The sequence below is a fragment of the Mytilus trossulus genome, chromosome 14, assembly GCF_036588685.1.
Source record: "Mytilus trossulus isolate FHL-02 chromosome 14, PNRI_Mtr1.1.1.hap1, whole genome shotgun sequence".
Classification (NCBI taxonomy): Eukaryota; Metazoa; Mollusca; class Bivalvia; order Mytilida; family Mytilidae; genus Mytilus; species Mytilus trossulus.
In genome coordinates, this window is record NC_086386.1 from 4,381,724 (window position 1) to 4,407,419 (window position 25,696).

The 25,696-nt window shown below is 31.1% G+C and overlaps 3 protein-coding genes and 1 long non-coding RNA gene across 5 annotated transcripts in view; 3 read left to right on the forward strand and 1 right to left on the reverse strand.

Annotated features, from left to right (window-relative positions):
• The window catches only part of LOC134697135 (integumentary mucin C.1-like), a 165,220-nt gene that overhangs the window by 92,573 nt on the left and 46,951 nt on the right, over nt 1-25,696 (forward strand). The gene's annotated exons all lie outside the window — the stretch shown is intronic.
• The window catches only part of LOC134696140 (uncharacterized), a 78,437-nt gene that overhangs the window by 30,863 nt on the left and 21,878 nt on the right, over nt 1-25,696 (forward strand). The window lies entirely within an intron of this gene.
• Nucleotides 1-25,696, reverse strand: part of LOC134696808 (U3 small nucleolar RNA-associated protein 18 homolog) — a 58,077-nt gene that overhangs the window by 12,233 nt on the left and 20,148 nt on the right. Inside the window, exon 5 of the mRNA XM_063558763.1 lies at nt 67-238. Within this exon, the coding sequence (XP_063414833.1) occupies nt 67-238 (172 nt within the window). The remainder of the gene's footprint in view (nt 1-66; nt 239-25,696) is intronic.
• Nucleotides 2,088-9,887, forward strand: LOC134696129 (uncharacterized). Its single transcript, XM_063557748.1, has 5 exons — nt 2,088-2,175; nt 3,709-4,333; nt 4,978-5,127; nt 6,953-7,007; nt 8,721-9,887. The coding sequence occupies exons 2-5, from the start codon at nt 3,710-3,712 to the stop codon at nt 9,530-9,532; spliced, it is 1,641 nt and encodes a 546-aa protein (XP_063413818.1). The 5' UTR covers nt 2,088-2,175; nt 3,709; the 3' UTR covers nt 9,533-9,887.

Genomic DNA, 25,696 nt, shown 5'->3' on the forward strand with positions numbered 1-25,696 from the left:
AGCATTATAAATTGGGCATAACAATAGATTCTGGCAAATTGTGATTACTTTGGACTGATTACTTACCTTTAACAGGAGGTACACTGATCATCTTTCCAACCATCATGTCATAATAATGAAAACCTTTATGTTTTGACCCCATGATAACCTCCTCTCCATTGGCACTAAAATGAGCTGAGTATATTGGATAATTCTCTAAGAATATACTCTGTATCTTTGGGTTATTTTTGCCATCAACCTGTAAAATTATAAGGAGTTACTAACATAAACATTTCAGTGATACTCCTGTTTGAACTATTTTCCCATATACTTAAAACATGAGTGATTAGTTTGGACATTTATTATATAATAAAAGAAATTTATATTAGCATCACCTTATTCATGACATTTTAATTCAGTAAAATCGATCTTACCATGCATAAACTGATTTTTCATAATATTTTTAATTGCATTCACCAGTTGACTATTTTGCTTTAGTAGATTGTTACAAGAATGTGTCCAAAGTACATGGATGCCCCACTCGCACTATCATTTTCCATGTTCAATGGACTGTGAAATGGGGTAAAAAATCTTATTTAGTATTAAAATTAGAAATATCATACCATAGGGAGCATGTGTTCTAAGTTTCAAGTTGATTGCACTTCAACTTCATCAAAAACGTAACCTAATGCGGGACAGACGACGCATGGACAGGCGAACGAACGGACGCTAAGACCAGAAAACATAATGCCCCTCTTCAATTTAGGTGGGGCATAAAAATGTCTGACCAGTTGGACAGTTTGGTTTGATAAAGCAAATTGCAATTTGGTCAATTTTTTTAATAAACTAAAATTGAAAATGGAAATGGGGAATGTGTCAAAGAGACAACAACCCGACCAAATAAAAAAACAACAGCAGAAGGGCACCAACAGGTCTTCAATGTAGCGAGAAATTCCCTCACCCGGAGGCGTCCTTCAGCTGGCCCCTAAACAAATATATACTAGTTCAGTGATAATGAACGCCATACTAATTTCCAAATTGTACACAAGAAACTAAAATTTAAATAATACAAGACTAACAAAGGCCAGAGGCTCCTGACTTGGGACAGGCGCAAAAATGCGGCGGGGTTAAACATGTTTGTGAGATCTCAACCCTCCCCCTATACCTCTAACCAATGTAGAAAAGTAAAAGTTATATTTTGGTAGAGAGCACCACTTACAGTCAGTCACAGTGTTATTCTTTCAATCTCAATGCATTGAGACTTTCATTCTTTACAAACATTTTTACAAAATATCCCTGCCATTTAAATTTGCAGGGCATTTATTGTGGATGTATATGTTTTTGTAATTTGAAAAATAATATCTTGAGAGTTGGTGTTTTCTATGTTCCTACACATTCCACTTTAAACTAAATATATCTTATCTTATAATATATCTTGAACAGTTCTTCCTGGCATTGAATTACATTTCTACCTATTTGAAATATGAAGAATTGTGAGATGTAGACTCCTCATTTAAATATTACAATTTACAAATTTCCACCCTTGCATAAATTCTTACTCCTAGTTATCTTATAAAGTATCATTTTGAAAAGGTTTAACTTTTTTGTAATTATGACAACTCATACTTTCCAATTCCGAATCAAATAAGTATTTCATGTCAAATGTTATATAAATTCATTGTTTACCAACAATATATTTTCTTTGACAAAGACATTTCAATATACTGCTGAAACCAAGCATTGTTATAACAATTAAATAAATCAACCCTATGTTTGATGTAACAATGTTAGTGCTCTCTATCATTTTATTTATTATGAGATACGGTCATTTAACATGTTTAAAGGATATATCTAATAATAAATCATCTTATCTAGTTGACAAATTAATCAACTTTAGTTTTGTAAATACATGTGTATTTTATATGCCCTTTGTATTTTTCGAATTGTACTGTATCTTTTCCTCAATATAATCATGGTGAACAAATTTACCCTTTGAGGACCCCATTTGACAAAACTTGTGTATAATCTTGTGTAAGTAAATCAATAACCAGGTACCCTTATACTTTATTATGTGATTTAGGTCTAAAAATAGCAAAGGGTATTTCCACAATTGAATGGTTTCCAATAGAAAGCACAATTGGTTTTGTTTCTTATGTCTACAAAATATTTACAAATAGAAAATGAAATAGGATAAAGGTTTGTAGTATTAACACTATTCTTGTTTTGTCCAAAATGAAAGTTTATAAAATGTCAAATAATTGAATCTTTTGTAAATTGAAAGTAAAAATTATCAAATCTTATACAAAATGTACAACAATATTACCTTACAAAATCAATTAGTCTATACATTTGCTCAAATATCATCCATTCCTAATTTTGACGAATTTCCCATGTATTTAGAAACAATATTGTATCCACAGTACATGGATGCCTCACTCATACTATGTTGAGTTGACCATGCTTACAATTGGGATACAAATTCTAATTTGGCATTAACATTAGAAAGATCATATCATAAGGAACATGTGTACTAAGTTTCAAGGTGATCGTACTTCAACTTAGTCAAAAACTACCTTTACCAAAAATTTTAACCTGAAGCGGGACATACAGATTGATGGACCAACGAACAAACGAACAAACAGACGAACGGATGCACAGACCAGAAAACATAATGCCCTTGTACTATCTTAGGTGAGGCATACAAACGAGAATGTTGTCCACAATATACAGATCCTCCAATTGCACTCATTTTCTATGTTCAATAGATCATGAGATTGGAATCAAAGTCTAAGTTGGAGTTAAAGTTAAAAAAGATCATTTAATTAGGATCATGTGTAATAAATTTCAATTTGATTGGACTTCAACTTTATCAAAACCTACCTTGACCAAACACTTTAACATGAACCAGGACAGACGGGCGAACAAACCAACCAACAAACAAGTCCTTCTTGAACACTGTGCTCCTCTCAGTGTATGAAATTCAGTAAAAATGTTAAACGGAAGATATTAAACAAACTAATGATGGAGGCAGCTTTCCCCAGTAGACATTTGATATGCATTTAATCCCATGGGACCAAGTCGATTGACTTGTGGAGTCTTCATTTACAATTGTTATACTACATAAACTATTTACAAAAAATCTTCAAATGACAAAATTCAAAGATAAATGATGTATGTTTCCATGAGACATCATCCCTTTTAAATGTCCAACTCCAAGAATAAATGCGTTTAATCAAACTGTTGACCAGTACATGGAATAGTTTTTAGTGCAGATATAAGAATATATGCAGATAAAGAGACATTATTCAGTAACAGTAAAAGTGGTAAGAGTGCACAATAAAATTTTCCAAACTGAAAAATCCATTATAAAGGTTTCATAAAAATCTGGCATGAATTTTGACTACAGGATTGTGAGCAATGCAAATTTCAATATGATTAAAACTTCTAAGGGGCTTGTACAAGTGAAATCACCAATGACAAATGATGCAATTTTCCAAATAACATTAAATGTTGCTTCAGTCCCTTATTTTGCAATCATATAAATACATGAATATGAGGACAAAAAAAAAGACAACATTAAAACATGTTGATGTAGAAATGATAATAATTGCCTTCAGAAAATACTAATTAAACAGATTAGTATAGTTATCTAATTTAACAATTGTTTCTATAGTTAAACTAAGAATAGCTTAAACATTCTATTACATAATTCTTCAATTTCGTTTCCAGAATGGATAGAGAAGACAGGAGAAGGTACCTAATTGTTGGCTCTGTGATACTAGAAATTGTTTCTCCACTACTGAGAAAGAATCTAGAAGACATCTACACGAGTAAAGGATTTGGATGTTTGCAAGATTTTATAAACAGTCTTCCTGTCAAGCACATCCTATTTCATTTGCGTCACAAAAATAGCAAATGTTGTGTAGACACTGCGAATTGTGTAAACCAGCAATCCCTTCCACTTAATTACAGCCAGTGGAATCGTATGTACACTGCAGGATCAACCAAACACAACTGTCATTGTAAATATACAGCAAATCTTATTGCCTTGAAAGATCTTGACCTCACTCTATTAAGTTTGATTTTACTGAACTGCTGCAGCTTGTCATCAGATGAAGGAACGTTGATTTCTGACCTTCGAGAATTCAAAAACAATTATCTCAGCCACAACACAGACGGTGCCATATCTGAGACAGAATACAGCACTCTCTGGACAGACTTGACATCATATGTTTTACAACTGGACCAAAGTAAACAGCATGACCTTGTTATTATACAAAACAGACCACTGGATGAGTCTCTGTGTCAATACTATGTAACATGTCTTCTAGATGTTCATGTTATACTTGAAAAGGTATGTACTTAAAGTCTGTATAGTTACTAGTACTGTAAACCAACTCATTTTTGCCAGCAATTTTTTTTCATGACAGAAATTAAATCCCTGTGAAGTTAGTTAAAATAAGGAATCAGAGAATATAATTTGGTTTACAGAAGACTTATTTCTAATGCATGATTGAAATCAATAAAATTTGCATACATTTACTAGTAGCTTGTAATTCAGTTAAATGTATGCATCATAACATGACAAATTTGTTACAAAGACTGTAAGTTTAAAACTATTCATGAGCCATACAATTTTTACATATTAAATTAGCATGAGGAATATTTGGGAAAGTGGGTCTCAAGAAGAAAATAGAAATGTAAAAAGTTACATATAATAGTAAAGATTTATGATGCATTCATGATACAAAATCAGTATATGAGCGCACAGTAACAAAATGAAAAAAGCAAAGGAACATTGATTGTATTGCTGTTCTTCATTGCAAGGTCCCAGAGAGGCCTTCAACATGGAGACAACAAACTCTGTGGATGGGTGACAAAACTTATAGGTATTGACACAAGATAACATTGTGATTTGGCCCTAAAAATAAAAAGCAACTGAAGAAAGAGGATGCTATGTTTGAAATGACGATTAAAAGCTATTTTGTTTTATTCAAGATTGACACAAAAATAGATGCAACATCTGCAGAAATAAGAACAACTATTGACAATGGTAATACTGAAGTAATGGGAACTATTGGCACAAAAACTTCTGAACTACTTGCTACAATGGGTATCAACAATGTTGTGCTTTTGGCTAAAATAGAGGTATGTTTCTTTTTTTATAAGTCTCCTCTGTAACTAAGGGTCTCAATAGTACATCTACAGCGATCTGTCAACTCTCAGGGCAAAGTGTGTTTGACTCCACACTTAATAGATGAGATAGATAGATTTCTTGCTTAAGGTTGTATGGGTGTCTTTTGCCATCTTGGATTGTAAAAAAACAGAGAATCTAAGGTCCAGATTTTCAATCAAGTTAACAAAATTTGATGCAGGAATGCAAATAACTAAATGTGAATTTGCATTTAAAAGAACAAATTTATAAGATTCTAACTTATAAATATTAATTGATGCTATGGGACGTACGAGCAAGCGCAGACGGCATATGACAGATTTTAAATACATGTTTGAACGTTGTTTTTGTCAGTTTCATTTGAATGGAGATAACAATATTGAATTTTAAGCTCCGACGGCATCAATTTGGGATTTGATGGTCGCAAATATCCATTTACTGGGGTCGCGTCGCAAGTAAAATTCATCAAACCCGTAATTGATGCCGTCAGAGCTTAAAATCCAATACAGTATCTTCTAATTTAGACTCCCATACCACCTTAATGTAACGTTTTTTTGTGGTATTCATTATAAACAATATCAAAGATCATGTGTTGCTGGAGCTTTATCAAAATCACAGTTGATAAGAAAAGGCTATAGAAATTTTTCATAGGTGAATAGCTATCTGAATGAAGTTTGAACGTAAAATTCAAGCCTTTATACCTGTAAATCAAATCCTTAAATTGAAATTTGACAGAAATAAACCCAATCTACCAAATAACCTGGCATTTTGTAAGTCTAAGACCAATATATATAACTGAGATTGCTGAAGAGTTTTATCAAAACCCAAGATAATTTGAAAAAAGGAATAGAAATCTTTGAAGGTGAGAAACTGAATTATGTCCAAAAATTACTGAGTAGGGGCGAAAAGGCCCTTATTTGGCCCAAAAATTACTGCAAATTTAAAAGTTATTACATGTATTCTTAAATAACTGAAAACCGTACTACAGTACAAGGTACTCAGAGAAACGAAAAAAATTTGACATTATAAACAAGTTTCCTTGGTAACAATTCATGATTTATTTTGCATAATTTGTAAAATTTCTTGATTTTTTCTTGTTATTCATCAAATGTTATGCATAATTTAGATTGAAAAAATATATGCACACCCAAGAAACAACTTTATATTTGGTGGGATCATGTCAAAAGTAATAATAAAGCTTCTGTTAAATTATTTTGTTGTTTCTTGCCTGCGCACGATGATTCCATCACAGAAATATAGATGGAAAACTGCATAAAATCTGTATTTTTCATCGTTTTCTTTTAATAAGTACATATTATGACATAATTGTGACGTCATCAAGTAAAAATCTTGATGTTTTTCTTTTATATTTCTTGAACCTATGCATTTCTAAACATAATGTGCCAATTTGAAATAGATATCAAACATTTAATTTGTGTGGGCCAAATCCAGGCCTTAATGCCCCTACTCCTTTCCTAACCTATTTTACCTAAAAATAACTGGTCAAGACCAATTTGAGACGTTACAAAGGTTATCAAGTACTCCATCCAACCTGTTTAGTAAAGTCTAGACCAAATTTAAGTCCATTAAACTACTGTTGAGATTATGTTATGTCTTGTCAGGTAAGTGACACTGTGTTTAGCATCACATGAGAGATGTGTACCAGATGTTTCTGTTGGATACATAGATCAACAGACAAACTGACAGAATAGCAGACAGATAAACTGTTGGACAACGTAAAATGCAATATGGCTGCACGAGTTTTGGGAATAATAAACAGAATTACTTTCTTTTTTTCAGGAGGTGTTACAGAATATGATCTGTCAGAGATGTCGAAGAAGCATTGACAAACAAGGTAAGGCAGACAATAATAGATAGACCTTAAAATGTTCAGCACTGAGGGTAACAACAATGTTATAAATATAATATATTTAAAGTTTTTAGATGGTACTATATTTTTATTGCCTTATTAACTTTTGCATTGTATTGTTTACTAATTGTACACTGGTCATTGAAATTTTGAATTTCAATCAGCTGATATATTAAAGACATTATGAGCAAATAAACCTAAATACATAAAACATAATGTGTCCCCTTTAAATACAGATTCACCTATCTTTATATTATAAATACAAATACAGGTTTATGTCAGACTTAAGTCTTTCATGCTCAGACAACAACCTCTATTATAGCTTAGTTTTGAACGTTTTTTGCGGCAAACAAGTTATAAAGGCTCTATTCTCTTATAAGTAGATTTTTTTCACATTGTCAAGGGTATTTAAGTACTTTTGATATTAGAAGGGGTCAAAGGTCATAAATCCTGCGTGTAAATAAATATAGAACACCAACACAATACTCAACTTATCAATTCTTGTCAGGACATAGTACAATGTAGAACATTGTTCTCTTATTTTCATCAAATAATTTTTCTTAAGAATATGTCTGTGATTTATAATCATCTAGCCTGTGTGTATGTGTTTTCTTTATGGTTTCAAAATGTACTTGTTTTGACTAAATAATCAATTATGTTATAAAAATTAATCAAAATTTGTTTATCAAATTAATAATTATATCAATATATACTTAGTACTGTAAAGGAGACGGTCCAGTAAGACCTCTTTTTGGCCCCAAAATAGCAGTTTTACAAAGTTCTTAAAATGTAAACTTTTAGTTATTCATATAGTTATTGGACAGTAGAATGCCTCTGCTACATAAATATGGACAGTTTTTGACATAAACACGCACATTTATCAGGTACTAGCACCATAAAGTCATACTAAATTACTGAAATCTTCACAATTCTAGCATTTTAGTTAGATTTTAGACAGTTTTCATGTAAAATGAAAGTGGCCACATTGGTGTTCATCCTTAATTTTGAAATGTAAGTTGTATTTTATGATAATACATAACATATATAAAGGTTGACGATGATCACGGATGCAGCCACTATCATATTTGACAAAAACCATCTGTAAGTGACGTTTTTCGGCATATTTGGTAGATTTTTCATATTTGAGCTTGAATCGGATCGTTTTTAAGGACTAAAATCAGTTAAAATCTCTCACATAAACTAACTGATCCAAATGAAACAGACACTTAAGAATTTAGAAAGTGGTCAAAATCTTTCGTCAGATGAACCTGAAATTTGAGGCCAAAATTGGTCCTTACTGGACCTATTCCTTTTAAAAAAGCCAAAAAGCAAATGATAAACCGAAAATGTATGTTTTATTTCAAATGTAATATGTGGTGTTTCTATAGAATATTACAAGGTTCAAGATTATTGGAAAGTTTAGGATTTCATTGCCCTACCCCTTTTTGATATGTTTATATGTTATACAAAACAAACATTTAAACTTCATGGATACTAATTTTCTATATCCTGTAGTTTATCATTTTAAGATTCTTTATCTCCTTTAGAAACAATTTAATTCAATTAAATATCTGTATTCAGTACTTATTTTGGTATTTATTGCCTCTGTAATACAATGAATGAGTCAGTCATAGTATATTGATATCTTCAATGTAATGTATACAATGATTTGTATAGAATTGTCAATTTATTTTTCAGACAAAAAGGGAAGAGCTTTACAGCCATACAATTTAGGACAGCCTATCTTCACACTGAATCATCAGATAGACCTGACATCAGTAGTTAATGACAGGAGAAGAGTAACAGATATAGTGCTGATAGATGATGGTAGACTGGTGATGTGTTTACCTTTACAGAGGAGACTACTGATCTGTCATACAGATGGATCACAGCTAGACAGTTTACCTGTACAGGGTAATCCATTGTGTGTTACAGCAGTCAACAACTCTACAGTAGCTGTTACACTGATAGGTAGTGAGTGCATAGAGATGTATGACATAAACAATAAACTCAAACTTAAATCAATATCACTACCTGGAATGTGGTTTTTAGGTGGTATTACAACTATAAACAACAAGTTAGTTGTAAGTGGTCACAACAGACTACTGATCATAGATCATCAGACAGGAGAGGTGGTACAGATAATAAAGATTGACTGTTATCCTGACAGGTTACATGGTTCTGGTGACAGATTATTCTACAGCAATAACAACTACAACAACAACAACCTGTACTGGTACAGTTATACTGATGACACACATCACACCCTAACATTACCATCACATCCCAGGAATATGACTACACTACAAGATGGTAGTCTGTATGTGGTGTGTGATGGATCATTACAACATGTGTCATTTGATGGTAAACAGTATAAAGCTGTAAAGACAGAAGGACTGAAAGAACTGAAGTATTGGTTGATATCATATAATTCAAACCAAAGAAAACTTGTAACACAAGGTGACCAAAAGACAATAATCAAAGTCTTTCATGAAATAATAAAACAGTGAAATAATCTTCTTTATATGCATATGTATATGTTTAATTATACTGGTAATATAATACTTTAGAAGAAAAAAAAAAGAATATTTATATTCAATTCATTATTCTGTTATAACATTTAATCCACTGCTGAGATCCTTTTAATCAATATCTAATTTCTGTATAATTTTATTGTCATGGTTTGCAATTTAAATGAACCAAAATCAATTTTTATTTTACATGATTTACATAATAAAGTTTCTTGAAATAAGTTCAGTTTAAAGGGCATATCTAATCCAAGATTTGGTATGATTACCAATGAGAGAATTCATTAACAGCTACCTTGACCAAACACTTTAATCTGAAGTGGGACAGACAGATGAACAAACAGATGGACAGACCAATGCATATCACAGACTTAAAAACATGACTCTAGGTGGTACATGAAAATGAGAAGAACAAATATGTAACACAGCAACAAGTGACAACCACTAAATTGCAGGCTCCTGACTTGGGACAGGCACAGATACAGAATGTAGTTAGTTTTATTAAATATTTAAAGTAGCATTTAAGATCATAATTACTACTATAAACATGATGTTGAGCTGCCATAAATAAAATTGTAACTAGATGCGCCGCAGGTCGCAGCTTTATACGACTGCAGAGGTTGAACCCTGAACGGTTGGGGCAAGTATGGACACAACATTCAAGCTGGATTCAGCTTTAAATTTGAATTGTGATTAAATAGTTGACACAGTAAAGTTTCTGACACAGAATGAATGTGGTCTAATGAACTTAAATTTTTGTTTTGCCTTTGAGCAATTCACTATGCTGTTGAATATAAACAAAAATATCTCAAAAAAATGTTTTAAGAAACTTTCTTTTTATTCATGAAATCTGAAATGAGAAAAATTGAACCCCCAAAAAAAACTTTTTTTTACATCCCCGTTTTCCTTTTTCCAAAACATATTTCAATTCAAATTTCTAATGGAGTTTGCAACAATAACTACTCATTTAAATACATCATAAAATGTTAAAATGTAAATAAAAGTGCTTGTTATCACTGAATGGTAAAGATTGTTTTAATTTATCAGTTGGTAGTAAAAGTGAATATACATTGTATATTGTATAAAACAATGATTTAAGTTGATTCAACTACTATTCTGGACAAAGAAAGATAACTCCAATTGAAAATTTCTTACTATTGCGCAATATTGTGCAATTAGATATTTCTTGCTATTGCGCAGTATTGTGCAATTAGATATTTCTTGCTATTGCACAATACTGTGCAATTGAAAATATTTGCTATTGCACAACACTGTGCAATTGAAGATTTTTTGCTATTGCACAATACTGTGCAATTGAGAATTTATTGCTATTGCCCAAAACTGTGCAATTGAAGATTTCTTGCTATTGCTGAATACTGTGCAATTGAAAATTTCTTGCTATTGCACAATACTTAATATAATAATTTTAGATCCTGATTTGGACCAACTTGACAACTGGGCCCATAATCAAAAATCTAAGTACATGTTTAGATTCAGTATATCAAAGAAGCCCAAGCATTCAATTTTTGTTAAAATCAGACTTAGTTTAATTTTGGACCCTTTGCACTTTAATGTAGACCAATTTAAAGATGGGACCAAAAATTAAGAATCTACATACACAGGTAGATTTGGCATATTAAAGAACCCCAATTATTCAATTTTTGATGAAATCAAACAAAGTTTAATTTGGACCCTGATTTGGACCAACTTGAAAACTGGGCCAATAATCAACAAGAGTGCACACACTGAAATGTCTCGCCTTCTTTTCTAATAATTGATAATATGTTAATAGTCCTAAATATAAAGCTTTATTACAACTGTCACATAAACTTCACATTAACCAAGAACGCTAAACATTGACCAATGAACCATGAAATTAAGGTCAAGGTCAGATGAACCATTTCAGAAAGACATGTACAGCTACCAATTCTTTCATACAACAAATATAGTTGACCTACTGCTTATAGTTTAAGAAAAACAGACCAAAACATTAAAACTTAACACTGAGCAATGAACCATGAAAATGAGGTCAAGGTTAAATAAAACCTGCGCGACTAATATATAGATCATAAAATATTTCCATACACCAAATATAGATAACATATTGCAAATAGTATAAGAAAAAAAGACCAAAACTAAAAAATTTTACTTTGACAACTGAACCATATAAATGAGGTCAAGGTCAGACGACACCTGCCAGCTAGACATGTACACCTTACAATTCTACTATACACCAAATATAGAAGACCTATTGCATATAGTATGAAAAACACAGACCAAAACACAACCAAATGCTCCGCAGGGCGAAGCTTTCTACGACCACAGAGGTTGAACCCTGAACGGTTGGGGCAAGTATGGACACCACATTCAAGCTGGATTCAGCTCTAAATTTGGATTGTGATTAAATAGATGACACAGAATAGGTTTCTGACACAGAATGAATGTGTTCTAATGAACTTAACATTTTTATTTTCTCTTAGAGCAATGCACTATGCTGTTGAATATTAATCCTACCAAAAAAATGTTTGAAGAAATTTTCTTTTTATTTATGAAATTTCAAATGAGAAAAATTGAACCCAATTTTTTTAATCACATCCCCCTTTCCCTTATTCCAAAACTAATCTCAATTAAAATTTCTAATGGAGTTTGCAACAATAACTACTCATTTAAATACATCATAAAATATTAAGATTTAAAAAAAACAGCTTGTTATCACTGAATGGTAAAGATTATTTTAATTTATCAGTTGGTAGTAAAAAGTGAATATACATTGTATATTGTATATAACAAAGATTTAAGTTGATTCTGGACAAAGAAAGATAACTCCAATTAAAAAAAAATCTTGCTATTGCACAATATTGTGCAATTAGATATTTCTTGCTTACTATTCTGGACAAAGAAAGATAACTCTAATTAAAAAAAAATTGCTATTTCACAATATTTTGCAATTAGATATTTCTTGACATTGCGCAATACTGTGCAATTGAAAAGACTTGCTATTGCACAATACTTAATATAATAATTTTAGATCCTGATTTGGACCAACTTGAAAACTGGGCCCATAATCAAAAATCTAAGTACATGTTTGGATTCAGCATATCAAAGAACCCCAAGATTTCAATTTTTGTTAAAATCAAACTAAGTTTAATTTTGGACCCTTTGGACTTTAATGTAGACCAATTTGAAAACAGGACCAAAAATGAAGAATCCACATACACAGTTAGATTTGGCATATCAAAGAACCCCATTTATTCAATTTTTGATGAAATCAAACAAAGTTTAATTTTGGACCCCGATTTGGACCAACTTGAAAACTGGGCCAATAATCAAGAATCTAAGTACATTTTTAGATTCAGCATATCAAAGAACCCAACCCATTCATTTTTTGTCAAAATCAAACTAAGTTTAATTTTGGACCATTTGGACCTTAATGTAGACCAATTTGAAAACGGGACCAAAAGTTAAGAATCTACATACACAGTTAGATTCCGCATATCAAAGAACCCCAATTATTCAATTTTGATGAAATCAAACAAAGTTTAATTTTGGACCCTTTGGGCCCCTTATTCTGTTGGGACCAAAACTCCCAAAATCAATACCAACCTTTCTTTTATGGTCATAAACCTTGTGTTTAAATTTCATAGATTTCTATTTACTTATACTAACGTTATGGTGCGAAAACCAAGAAAAATGCTTATTTGGTCCGAGACCACAATTGTCGTCCCTTGATTTTCGTTGTTCACGAATATAGTCCCTAGTGTTAACAGTGGGTTACTTGCCAATAATTTTTATACCCCTTCCAAATTTATTTCTTCGAGTTTAATGCCTCAAATTGTAAGTAGGGGGGTGAAATTACACTGTAAAAAAATTTGGGTCCAGAATTTTACAGGAAAGTAGTGATTTGGTCCAGCTGAAAAAGGTTAAAAATTAGCACTTCGGAAGCTGTCAAAAGATTTCATGACACCCTAAACCCAAAATTGTCCATAATTTGAGTTAGAGGCGATGAAGTTTTCTATAATTTTGATATAATTTGTCCCAAAAATAGTACAACACACTGTAAAAGTTTCATTTGGAAAGCGCAGGTGGGATTTTTTTTATTTTCATTTATGTTCTAAAAGAAATGCACTACGAATTGATTGTGTTCTCGGACCTAAGAGGTGAAGTCTGTAAATATAGAATCTGTACTTTGGCAACTTCCCTAAATGATTTGGTGGTGTCACTTTGTCAAATAGCATGAAACTAAAGGATTTAAACTTTTATTTTATAGAATTTCTGCAAAAATGACCAATTTTGGCATTTTATGGTCAAAATAGGCATTTCAAGGCTTTTTCAATATTGATGCATTCATGGCATCCTGACTTTCTATCTGACAGGTTTTAATGTGTCAATACTTGTGTTTATATGCCTTTATCTAGTACTTTTACTTGTTTATGAACTCAGAATCTACAGAAAAGAAGGTTATTTCAGATAATATGTACAAAATGTGTTGTATAAATGACCCTTGTCTAACGCCCTGTTTGGATGAAGTCAAAAGTGGGGTTCTTGGTACATAAAATTTGAAGTCTACAATAAAGACCTCACTAAATTTGTATCAAAAGCACTTTACAATGTCTAATGTACCTGTTCCATTTCACATAATATCTGTCTTTTCTTCTGTAGGATAGCAAGTGGTTTAAATATAAGCCTGTTGAGACTAAAATTGCATTCAAGTTTTTCATTAAAAAGGTAAAAATCTTTGTATCAGACCATAATGTCTGTAAGAAAAGTTAATTGCAAGAGCCTTTTTGTGCTCAGATTTGTTGTATCATGTCACATGAGTATAGAAATGATAAAAAGGACACAATTTTTTATTTCTTATAGCCTCAATATGCATTTTTTAATGTAAATATGTGGCACGGCTTAAATTGACCCTTATTTTTTTCCAGTCTTGCTTGGCTTAAGACCCTTTTAAAGTAATATGATATGCTATTTGTAACTTTTCTTTCTATTTAAAGTACATTCAATACATATGTAAGGATTATTTATAACCAAAAAGCTTCACAAATTTAAAATTGCTGGAATATATTACATCTTCATGTAAGGCCCCCTTTCATTGAAAAACCTCAATTTTTAGGCCCAGGCTGATATAAATTTAACTTTTGAATAATTATGCTAAGTCTGATAAATCAAATGAGTACTCTATTGCTTTAAGTACATAATAAATAATATATAAGGGCATTTGAAAAGTATTTTTTTGCATTATTTTAATTTTCAAAGCCCAAAATGTTGATAGTTGAAATTTTTCAATTTTAACGTCAAAATTTAACACGCAAATATGAGTATAGAATTTAACATAGTGTCTATAATATATATCCTATTGTTATGAAACTTTGCAAGCAGTGTTATAATTTATTAAGCTTTGGTCATATGAAGTTTTTTTAAGATTTGTCAACTCTTTCTATCCTATTAGGTCCGAGACCACAATTGTCGTCCCTTGATTTTCGTTGTTCACGAATATACTATATAGTCCCTAGTGTTAACAGTGGGTTACTTGCCAATAATTTTTATACCCCTTCCAAATTTATTTCTTCCGAGTTTAATGCCTCAAATTGTAAGTAGGGGGGTGAAATTACACTGTAAAAAAATTTGGGTCCAGAATTTTACAGGAAAGTAGTGATTTGGTCCAGCTGAAAAAGGTTAAAAATTAGCACTTCGGAAGCTGTCAAAAGATTTCATGACACCCTAAACCCAAAATTGTCCATAATTTGAGTTAGAGGCGATGAAGTTTTCTATAATTTTGATATAATTTGTCCCAAAAATAGTACAACACACTGTAAAAGTTTCATTTGGAAAGCGCAGGTGGGATTTTTTTTATTTTCATTTATGTTCTAAAAGAAATGCACTACGAATTGATTGTGTTCTCGGACCTAAGAGGTGAAGTCTGTAAATATAGAATCTGTACTTTGGCAACTTCCCTAAATGATTTGGTGGTGTCACTTTGTCAAATAGCATGAAACTAAAGGATTTAAACTTTTATTTTATAGAATTTCTGCAAAAATGACCAATTTTGGCATTTTATGGTCAAAATAGGCATTTCAAGGCTTTTTCAATATTGATGCATTCATGGCATCCTGACTTTCTATCTGACAGGTTTTAATGTGTCAATACTTGTGTTTATATGCCTTTATCTAGTACTTTTACTTGTTTATGAACTCAGAATCTACAGAAAAGAAGGTTATTTCAGATAATATGTACAAAATGTGTTGTATAAATGACCCTTGTCTAACGCCCTGTTTGGATGAAGTCAAAAGTGGGGTTCTTGGTACATAAAATTTGAAGTCTACAATAAAGACCTCACTAAATTTGTATCAAAAGCACTTTACAATGTCTAATGTACCTGTTCCATTTCACATAATATCTGTCTTTTCTTCTGTAGGATAGCAAGTGGTTTAAATATAAGCCTGTTGAGACTAAAATTGCATTCAAGTTTTTCATTAAAAAGGTAAAAATCTTTGTATCAGACCATAATGTCTGTAAGAAAAGTTAATTGCAAGAGCCTTTTTGTGCTCAGATTTGTTGTATCATGTCACATGAGTATAGAAATGATAAAAAGGACACAATTTTTTATTTCTTATAGCCTCAATATGCATTTTTTAATGTAAATATGTGGCACGGCTTAAATTGACCCTTATTTTTTTCCAGTCTTGCTTGGCTTAAGACCCTTTTAAAGTAATATGATATGCTATTTGTAACTTTTCTTTCTATTTAAAGTACATTCAATACATATGTAAGGATTATTTATAACCAAAAAGCTTCACAAATTTAAAATTGCTGGAATATATTACATCTTCATGTAAGGCCCCCTTTCATTGAAAAACCTCAATTTTTAGGCCCAGGCTGATATAAATTTAACTTTTGAATAATTATGCTAAGTCTGATAAATCAAATGAGTACTCTATTGCTTTAAGTACATAATAAATAATATATAAGGGCATTTGAAAAGTATTTTTTTGCATTATTTTAATTTTCAAAGCCCAAAATGTTGATAGTTGAAATTTTTCAATTTTAACGTCAAAATTTAACACGCAAATATGAGTATAGAATTTAACATAGTGTCTATAATATATATCCTATTGTTATGAAACTTTGCAAGCAGTGTTATAATTTATTAAGCTTTGGTCATATGAAGTTTTTTTAAGATTTGTCAACTCTTTCTATCCTATTAGGTCCGAGACCACAATTGTCGTCCCTTGATTTTCGTTGTTCACGAATATACTATATAGTCCCTAGTGTTAACAGTGGGTTACTTGCCAATAATTTTTATACCCCTTCCAAATTTATTTCTTCCGAGTTTAATGCCTCAAATTGTAAGTAGGGGGGTGAAATTACACTGTAAAAAAATTTGGGTCCAGAATTTTACAGGAAAGTAGTGATTTGGTCCAGCTGAAAAAGGTTAAAAATTAGCACTTCGGAAGCTGTCAAAAGATTTCATGACACCCTAAACCCAAAATTGTCCATAATTTGAGTTAGAGGCGATGAAGTTTTCTATAATTTTGATATAATTTGTCCCAAAAATAGTACAACACACTGTAAAAGTTTCATTTGGAAAGCGCAGGTGGGATTTTTTTTATTTTCATTTATGTTCTAAAAGAAATGCACTACGAATTGATTGTGTTCTCGGACCTAAGAGGTGAAGTCTGTAAATATAGAATCTGTACTTTGGCAACTTCCCTAAATGATTTGGTGGTGTCACTTTGTCAAATAGCATGAAACTAAAGGATTTAAACTTTTATTTTATAGAATTTCTGCAAAAATGACCAATTTTGGCATTTTATGGTCAAAATAGGCATTTCAAGGCTTTTTCAATATTGATGCATTCATGGCATCCTGACTTTCTATCTGACAGGTTTTAATGTGTCAATACTTGTGTTTATATGCCTTTATCTAGTACTTTTACTTGTTTATGAACTCAGAATCTACAGAAAAGAAGGTTATTTCAGATAATATGTACAAAATGTGTTGTATAAATGACCCTTGTCTAACGCCCTGTTTGGATGAAGTCAAAAGTGGGGTTCTTGGTACATAAAATTTGAAGTCTACAATAAAGACCTCACTAAATTTGTATCAAAAGCACTTTACAATGTCTAATGTACCTGTTCCATTTCACATAATATCTGTCTTTTCTTCTGTAGGATAGCAAGTGGTTTAAATATAAGCCTGTTGAGACTAAAATTGCATTCAAGTTTTTCATTAAAAAGGTAAAAATCTTTGTATCAGACCATAATGTCTGTAAGAAAAGTTAATTGCAAGAGCCTTTTTGTGCTCAGATTTGTTGTATCATGTCACATGAGTATAGAAATGATAAAAAGGACACAATTTTTTATTTCTTATAGCCTCAATATGCATTTTTTAATGTAAATATGTGGCACGGCTTAAATTGACCCTTATTTTTTTCCAGTCTTGCTTGGCTTAAGACCCTTTTAAAGTAATATGATATGCTATTTGTAACTTTTCTTTCTATTTAAAGTACATTCAATACATATGTAAGGATTATTTATAACCAAAAAGCTTCACAAATTTAAAATTGCTGGAATATATTACATCTTCATGTAAGGCCCCCTTTCATTGAAAAACCTCAATTTTTAGGCCCAGGCTGATATAAATTTAACTTTTGAATAATTATGCTAAGTCTGATAAATCAAATGAGTACTCTATTGCTTTAAGTACATAATAAATAATATATAAGGGCATTTGAAAAGTATTTTTTTGCATTATTTTAATTTTCAAAGCCCAAAATGTTGATAGTTGAAATTTTTCAATTTTAACGTCAAAATTTAACACGCAAATATGAGTATAGAATTTAACATAGTGTCTATAATATATATCCTATTGTTATGAAACTTTGCAAGCAGTGTTATAATTTATTAAGCTTTGGTCATATGAAGTTTTTTTAAGATTTGTCAACTCTTTCTATCCTATTAGGTCCGAGACCACAATTGTCGTCCCTTGATTTTCGTTGTTCACGAATATACTATATAGTCCCTAGTGTTAACAGTGGGTTACTTGCCAATAATTTTTATACCCCTTCCAAATTTATTTCTTCCGAGTTTAATGCCTCAAATTGTAAGTAGGGGGGTGAAATTACACTGTAAAAAAATTTGGGTCCAGAATTTTACAGGAAAGTAGTGATTTGGTCCAGCTGAAAAAGGTTAAAAATTAGCACTTCGGAAGCTGTCAAAAGATTTCATGACACCCTAAACCCAAAATTGTCCATAATTTGAGTTAGAGGCGATGAAGTTTTCTATAATTTTGATATAATTTGTCCCAAAAATAGTACAACACACTGTAAAAGTTTCATTTGGAAAGCGCAGGTGGGATTTTTTTTATTTTCATTTATGTTCTAAAAGAAATGCACTACGAATTGATTGTGTTCTCGGACCTAAGAGGTGAAGTCTGTAAATATAGAATCTGTACTTTGGCAACTTCCCTAAATGATTTGGTGGTGTCACTTTGTCAAATAGCATGAAACTAAAGGATTTAAACTTTTATTTTATAGAATTTCTGCAAAAATGACCAATTTTGGCATTTTATGGTCAAAATAGGCATTTCAAGGCTTTTTCAATATTGATGCATTCATGGCATCCTGACTTTCTATCTGACAGGTTTTAATGTGTCAATACTTGTGTTTATATGCCTTTATCTAGTACTTTTACTTGTTTATGAACTCAGAATCTACAGAAAAGAAGGTTATTTCAGATAATATGTACAAAATGTGTTGTATAAATGACCCTTGTCTAACGCCCTGTTTGGATGAAGTCAAAAGTGGGGTTCTTGGTACATAAAATTTGAAGTCTACAATAAAGACCTCACTAAATTTGTATCAAAAGCACTTTACAATGTCTAATGTACCTGTTCCATTTCACATAATATCTGTCTTTTCTTCTGTAGGATAGCAAGTGGTTTAAATATAAGCCTGTTGAGACTAAAATTGCATTCAAGTTTTTCATTAAAAAGGTAAAAATCTTTGTATCAGACCATAATGTCTGTAAGAAAAGTTAATTGCAAGAGCCTTTTTGTGCTCAGATTTGTTGTATCATGTCACATGAGTATAGAAATGATAAAAAGGACACAATTTTTTATTTCTTATAGCCTCAATATGCATTTTTTAATGTAAATATGTGGCACGGCTTAAATTGACCCTTATTTTTTTCCAGTCTTGCTTGGCTTAAGACCCTTTTAAAGTAATATGATATGCTATTTGTAACTTTTCTTTCTATTTAAAGTACATTCAATACATATGTAAGGATTATTTATAACCAAAAAGCTTCACAAATTTAAAATTGCTGGAATATATTACATCTTCATGTAAGGCCCCCTTTCATTGAAAAACCTCAATTTTTAGGCCCAGGCTGATATAAATTTAACTTTTGAATAATTATGCTAAGTCTGATAAATCAAATGAGTACTCTATTGCTTTAAGTACATAATAAATAATATATAAGGGCATTTGAAAAGTATTTTTTTGCATTATTTTAATTTTCAAAGCCCAAAATGTTGATAGTTGAAATTTTTCAATTTTAACGTCAAAATTTAACACGCAAATATGAGTATAGAATTTAACATAGTGTCTATAATATATATCCTATTGTTATGAAACTTTGCAAGCAGTGTTATAATTTATTAAGCTTTGGTCATATGAAGTTTTTTTAAGATTTGTCAACTCTTTCTATCCTATTAGGTCCGAGACCACAATTGTCGTCCCTTGATTTTCGTTGTTCACGAATATACTATATAGTCCCTAGTGTTAACAGTGGGTTACTTGCCAATAATTTTTATACCCCTTCCAAATTTATTTCTTCCGAGTTTAATGCCTCAAATTGTAAGTAGGGGGGTGAAATTACACTGTAAAAAAATTTGGGTCCAGAATTTTACAGGAAAGTAGTGATTTGGTCCAGCTGAAAAAGGTTAAAAATTAGCACTTCGGAAGCTGTCAAAAGATTTCATGACACCCTAAACCCAAAATTGTCCATAATTTGAGTTAGAGGCGATGAAGTTTTCTATAATTTTGATATAATTTGTCCCAAAAATAGTACAACACACTGTAAAAGTTTCATTTGGAAAGCGCAGGTGGGATTTTTTTTATTTTCATTTATGTTCTAAAAGAAATGCACTACGAATTGATTGTGTTCTCGGACCTAAGAGGTGAAGTCTGTAAATATAGAATCTGTACTTTGGCAACTTCCCTAAATGATTTGGTGGTGTCACTTTGTCAAATAGCATGAAACTAAAGGATTTAAACTTTTATTTTATAGAATTTCTGCAAAAATGACCAATTTTGGCATTTTATGGTCAAAATAGGCATTTCAAGGCTTTTTCAATATTGATGCATTCATGGCATCCTGACTTTCTATCTGACAGGTTTTAATGTGTCAATACTTGTGTTTATATGCCTTTATCTAGTACTTTTACTTGTTTATGAACTCAGAATCTACAGAAAAGAAGGTTATTTCAGATAATATGTACAAAATGTGTTGTATAAATGACCCTTGTCTAACGCCCTGTTTGGATGAAGTCAAAAGTGGGGTTCTTGGTACATAAAATTTGAAGTCTACAATAAAGACCTCACTAAATTTGTATCAAAAGCACTTTACAATGTCTAATGTACCTGTTCCATTTCACATAATATCTGTCTTTTCTTCTGTAGGATAGCAAGTGGTTTAAATATAAGCCTGTTGAGACTAAAATTGCATTCAAGTTTTTCATTAAAAAGGTAAAAATCTTTGTATCAGACCATAATGTCTGTAAGAAAAGTTAATTGCAAGAGCCTTTTTGTGCTCAGATTTGTTGTATCATGTCACATGAGTATAGAAATGATAAAAAGGACACAATTTTTTATTTCTTATAGCCTCAATATGCATTTTTTAATGTAAATATGTGGCACGGCTTAAATTGACCCTTATTTTTTTCCAGTCTTGCTTGGCTTAAGACCCTTTTAAAGTAATATGATATGCTATTTGTAACTTTTCTTTCTATTTAAAGTACATTCAATACATATGTAAGGATTATTTATAACCAAAAAGCTTCACAAATTTAAAATTGCTGGAATATATTACATCTTCATGTAAGGCCCCCTTTCATTGAAAAACCTCAATTTTTAGGCCCAGGCTGATATAAATTTAACTTTTGAATAATTATGCTAAGTCTGATAAATCAAATGAGTACTCTATTGCTTTAAGTACATAATAAATAATATATAAGGGCATTTGAAAAGTATTTTTTTGCATTATTTTAATTTTCAAAGCCCAAAATGTTGATAGTTGAAATTTTTCAATTTTAACGTCAAAATTTAACACGCAAATATGAGTATAGAATTTAACATAGTGTCTATAATATATATCCTATTGTTATGAAACTTTGCAAGCAGTGTTATAATTTATTAAGCTTTGGTCATATGAAGTTTTTTTAAGATTTGTCAACTCTTTCTATCCTATTAGGTCCGAGACCACAATTGTCGTCCCTTGATTTTCGTTGTTCACGAATATACTATATAGTCCCTAGTGTTAACAGTGGGTTACTTGCCAATAATTTTTATACCCCTTCCAAATTTATTTCTTCCGAGTTTAATGCCTCAAATTGTAAGTAGGGGGGTGAAATTACACTGTAAAAAAATTTGGGTCCAGAATTTTACAGGAAAGTAGTGATTTGGTCCAGCTGAAAAAGGTTAAAAATTAGCACTTCGGAAGCTGTCAAAAGATTTCATGACACCCTAAACCCAAAATTGTCCATAATTTGAGTTAGAGGCGATGAAGTTTTCTATAATTTTGATATAATTTGTCCCAAAAATAGTACAACACACTGTAAAAGTTTCATTTGGAAAGCGCAGGTGGGATTTTTTTTATTTTCATTTATGTTCTAAAAGAAATGCACTACGAATTGATTGTGTTCTCGGACCTAAGAGGTGAAGTCTGTAAATATAGAATCTGTACTTTGGCAACTTCCCTAAATGATTTGGTGGTGTCACTTTGTCAAATAGCATGAAACTAAAGGATTTAAACTTTTATTTTATAGAATTTCTGCAAAAATGACCAATTTTGGCATTTTATGGTCAAAATAGGCATTTCAAGGCTTTTTCAATATTGATGCATTCATGGCATCCTGACTTTCTATCTGACAGGTTTTAATGTGTCAATACTTGTGTTTATATGCCTTTATCTAGTACTTTTACTTGTTTATGAACTCAGAATCTACAGAAAAGAAGGTTATTTCAGATAATATGTACAAAATGTGTTGTATAAATGACCCTTGTCTAACGCCCTGTTTGGATGAAGTCAAAAGTGGGGTTCTTGGTACATAAAATTTGAAGTCTACAATAAAGACCTCACTAAATTTGTATCAAAAGCACTTTACAATGTCTAATGTACCTGTTCCATTTCACATAATATCTGTCTTTTCTTCTGTAGGATAGCAAGTGGTTTAAATATAAGCCTGTTGAGACTAAAATTGCATTCAAGTTTTTCATTAAAAAGGTAAAAATCTTTGTATCAGACCATAATGTCTGTAAGAAAAGTTAATTGCAAGAGCCTTTTTGTGCTCAGATTTGTTGTATCATGTCACATGAGTATAGAAATGATAAAAAGGACACAATTTTTTATTTCTTATAGCCTCAATATGCATTTTTTAATGTAAATATGTGGCACGGCTTAAATTGACCCTTATTTTTTTCCAGTCTTGCTTGGCTTAAGACCCTTTTAAAGTAATATGATATGCTATTTGTAACTTTTCTTTCTATTTAAAGTACATTCAATACATATGTAAGGATTATTTATAACCAAAAAGCTTCACAAATTTAAAATTGCTGGAATATATTACATCTTCATGTAAGGCCCCCTTTCATTGAAAAACCTCAATTTTTAGGCCCAGGCTGATATAAATTTAACTTTTGAATAATTATGCTAAGTCTGATAAATCAAATGAGTACTCTATTGCTTTAAGTACATAATAAATAATATATAAGGGCATTTGAAAAGTATTTTTTTGCATTATTTTAATTTTCAAAGCCCAAAATGTTGATAGTTGAAATTTTTCAATTTTAACGTCAAAATTTAACACGCAAATATGAGTATAGAATTTAACATAGTGTCTATAATATATATCCTATTGTTATGAAACTTTGCAAGCAGTGTTATAATTTATTAAGCTTTGGTCATATGAAGTTTTTTTAAGATTTGTCAACTCTTTCTATCCTATTAGGTCCGAGACCACAATTGTCGTCCCTTGATTTTCGTTGTTCACGAATATACTATATAGTCCCTAGTGTTAACAGTGGGTTACTTGCCAATAATTTTTATACCCCTTCCAAATTTATTTCTTCCGAGTTTAATGCCTCAAATTGTAAGTAGGGGGGTGAAATTACACTGTAAAAAAATTTGGGTCCAGAATTTTACAGGAAAGTAGTGATTTGGTCCAGCTGAAAAAGGTTAAAAATTAGCACTTCGGAAGCTGTCAAAAGATTTCATGACACCCTAAACCCAAAATTGTCCATAATTTGAGTTAGAGGCGATGAAGTTTTCTATAATTTTGATATAATTTGTCCCAAAAATAGTACAACACACTGTAAAAGTTTCATTTGGAAAGCGCAGGTGGGATTTTTTTTATTTTCATTTATGTTCTAAAAGAAATGCACTACGAATTGATTGTGTTCTCGGACCTAAGAGGTGAAGTCTGTAATATAGAATCTGTACTTTGGCAACTTCCCTAAATGATTTGGTGGTGTCACTTTGTCAAATAGCATGAAACTAAAGGATTTAAACTTTTATTTTATAGAATTTCTGCAAAAATGACCAATTTTGGCATTTTATGGTCAAAATAGGCATTTCAAGGCTTTTTCAATATTGATGCATTCATGGCATCCTGACTTTCTATCTGACAGGTTTTAATGTGTCAATACTTGTGTTTATATGCCTTTATCTAGTACTTTTACTTGTTTATGAACTCAGAATCTACAGAAAAGAAGGTTATTTCAGATAATATGTACAAAATGTGTTGTATAAATGACCCTTGTCTAACGCCCTGTTTGGATGAAGTCAAAAGTGGGGTTCTTGGTACATAAAATTTGAAGTCTACAATAAAGACCTCACTAAATTTGTATCAAAAGCACTTTACAATGTCTAATGTACCTGTTCCATTTCACATAATATCTGTCTTTTCTTCTGTAGGATAGCAAGTGGTTTAAATATAAGCCTGTTGAGACTAAAATTGCATTCAAGTTTTTCATTAAAAAGGTAAAAATCTTTGTATCAGACCATAATGTCTGTAAGAAAAGTTAATTGCAAGAGCCTTTTTGTGCTCAGATTTGTTGTATCATGTCACATGAGTATAGAAATGATAAAAAGGACACAATTTTTTATTTCTTATAGCCTCAATATGCATTTTTTAATGTAAATATGTGGCACGGCTTAAATTGACCCTTATTTTTTTCCAGTCTTGCTTGGCTTAAGACCCTTTTAAAGTAATATGATATGCTATTTGTAACTTTTCTTTCTATTTAAAGTACATTCAATACATATGTAAGGATTATTTATAACCAAAAAGCTTCACAAATTTAAAATTGCTGGAATATATTACATCTTCATGTAAGGCCCCCTTTCATTGAAAAACCTCAATTTTTAGGCCCAGGCTGATATAAATTTAACTTTTGAATAATTATGCTAAGTCTGATAAATCAAATGAGTACTCTATTGCTTTAAGTACATAATAAATAATATATAAGGGCATTTGAAAAGTATTTTTTTGCATTATTTTAATTTTCAAAGCCCAAAATGTTGATAGTTGAAATTTTTCAATTTTAACGTCAAAATTTAACACGCAAATATGAGTATAGAATTTAACATAGTGTCTATAATATATATCCTATTGTTATGAAACTTTGCAAGCAGTGTTATAATTTATTAAGCTTTGGTCATATGAAGTTTTTTTAAGATTTGTCAACTCTTTCTATCCTATTAGGTCCGAGACCACAATTGTCGTCCCTTGATTTTCGTTGTTCACGAATATACTATATAGTCCCTAGTGTTAACAGTGGGTTACTTGCCAATAATTTTTATACCCCTTCCAAATTTATTTCTTCCGAGTTTAATGCCTCAAATTGTAAGTAGGGGGGTGAAATTA

Bases quoted from the DNA above. Each gene is read 5' to 3' on its own strand.
- LOC134696129 (XM_063557748.1), top strand. From the start codon at position 3,710: ATGGATAGAGAAGACAGGAGAAGGTACCTAATTGTTGGCTCTGTGATA. The intron at 4,334-4,977 runs GTATGTACTTAA...GTTTTATTCAAG, and splicing joins TTCATGTTATACTTGAAAAG to ATTGACACAAAAATAGATGC. The intron at 5,128-6,952 runs GTATGTTTCTTT...TCTTTTTTTCAG, and splicing joins TGCTTTTGGCTAAAATAGAG to GAGGTGTTACAGAATATGAT.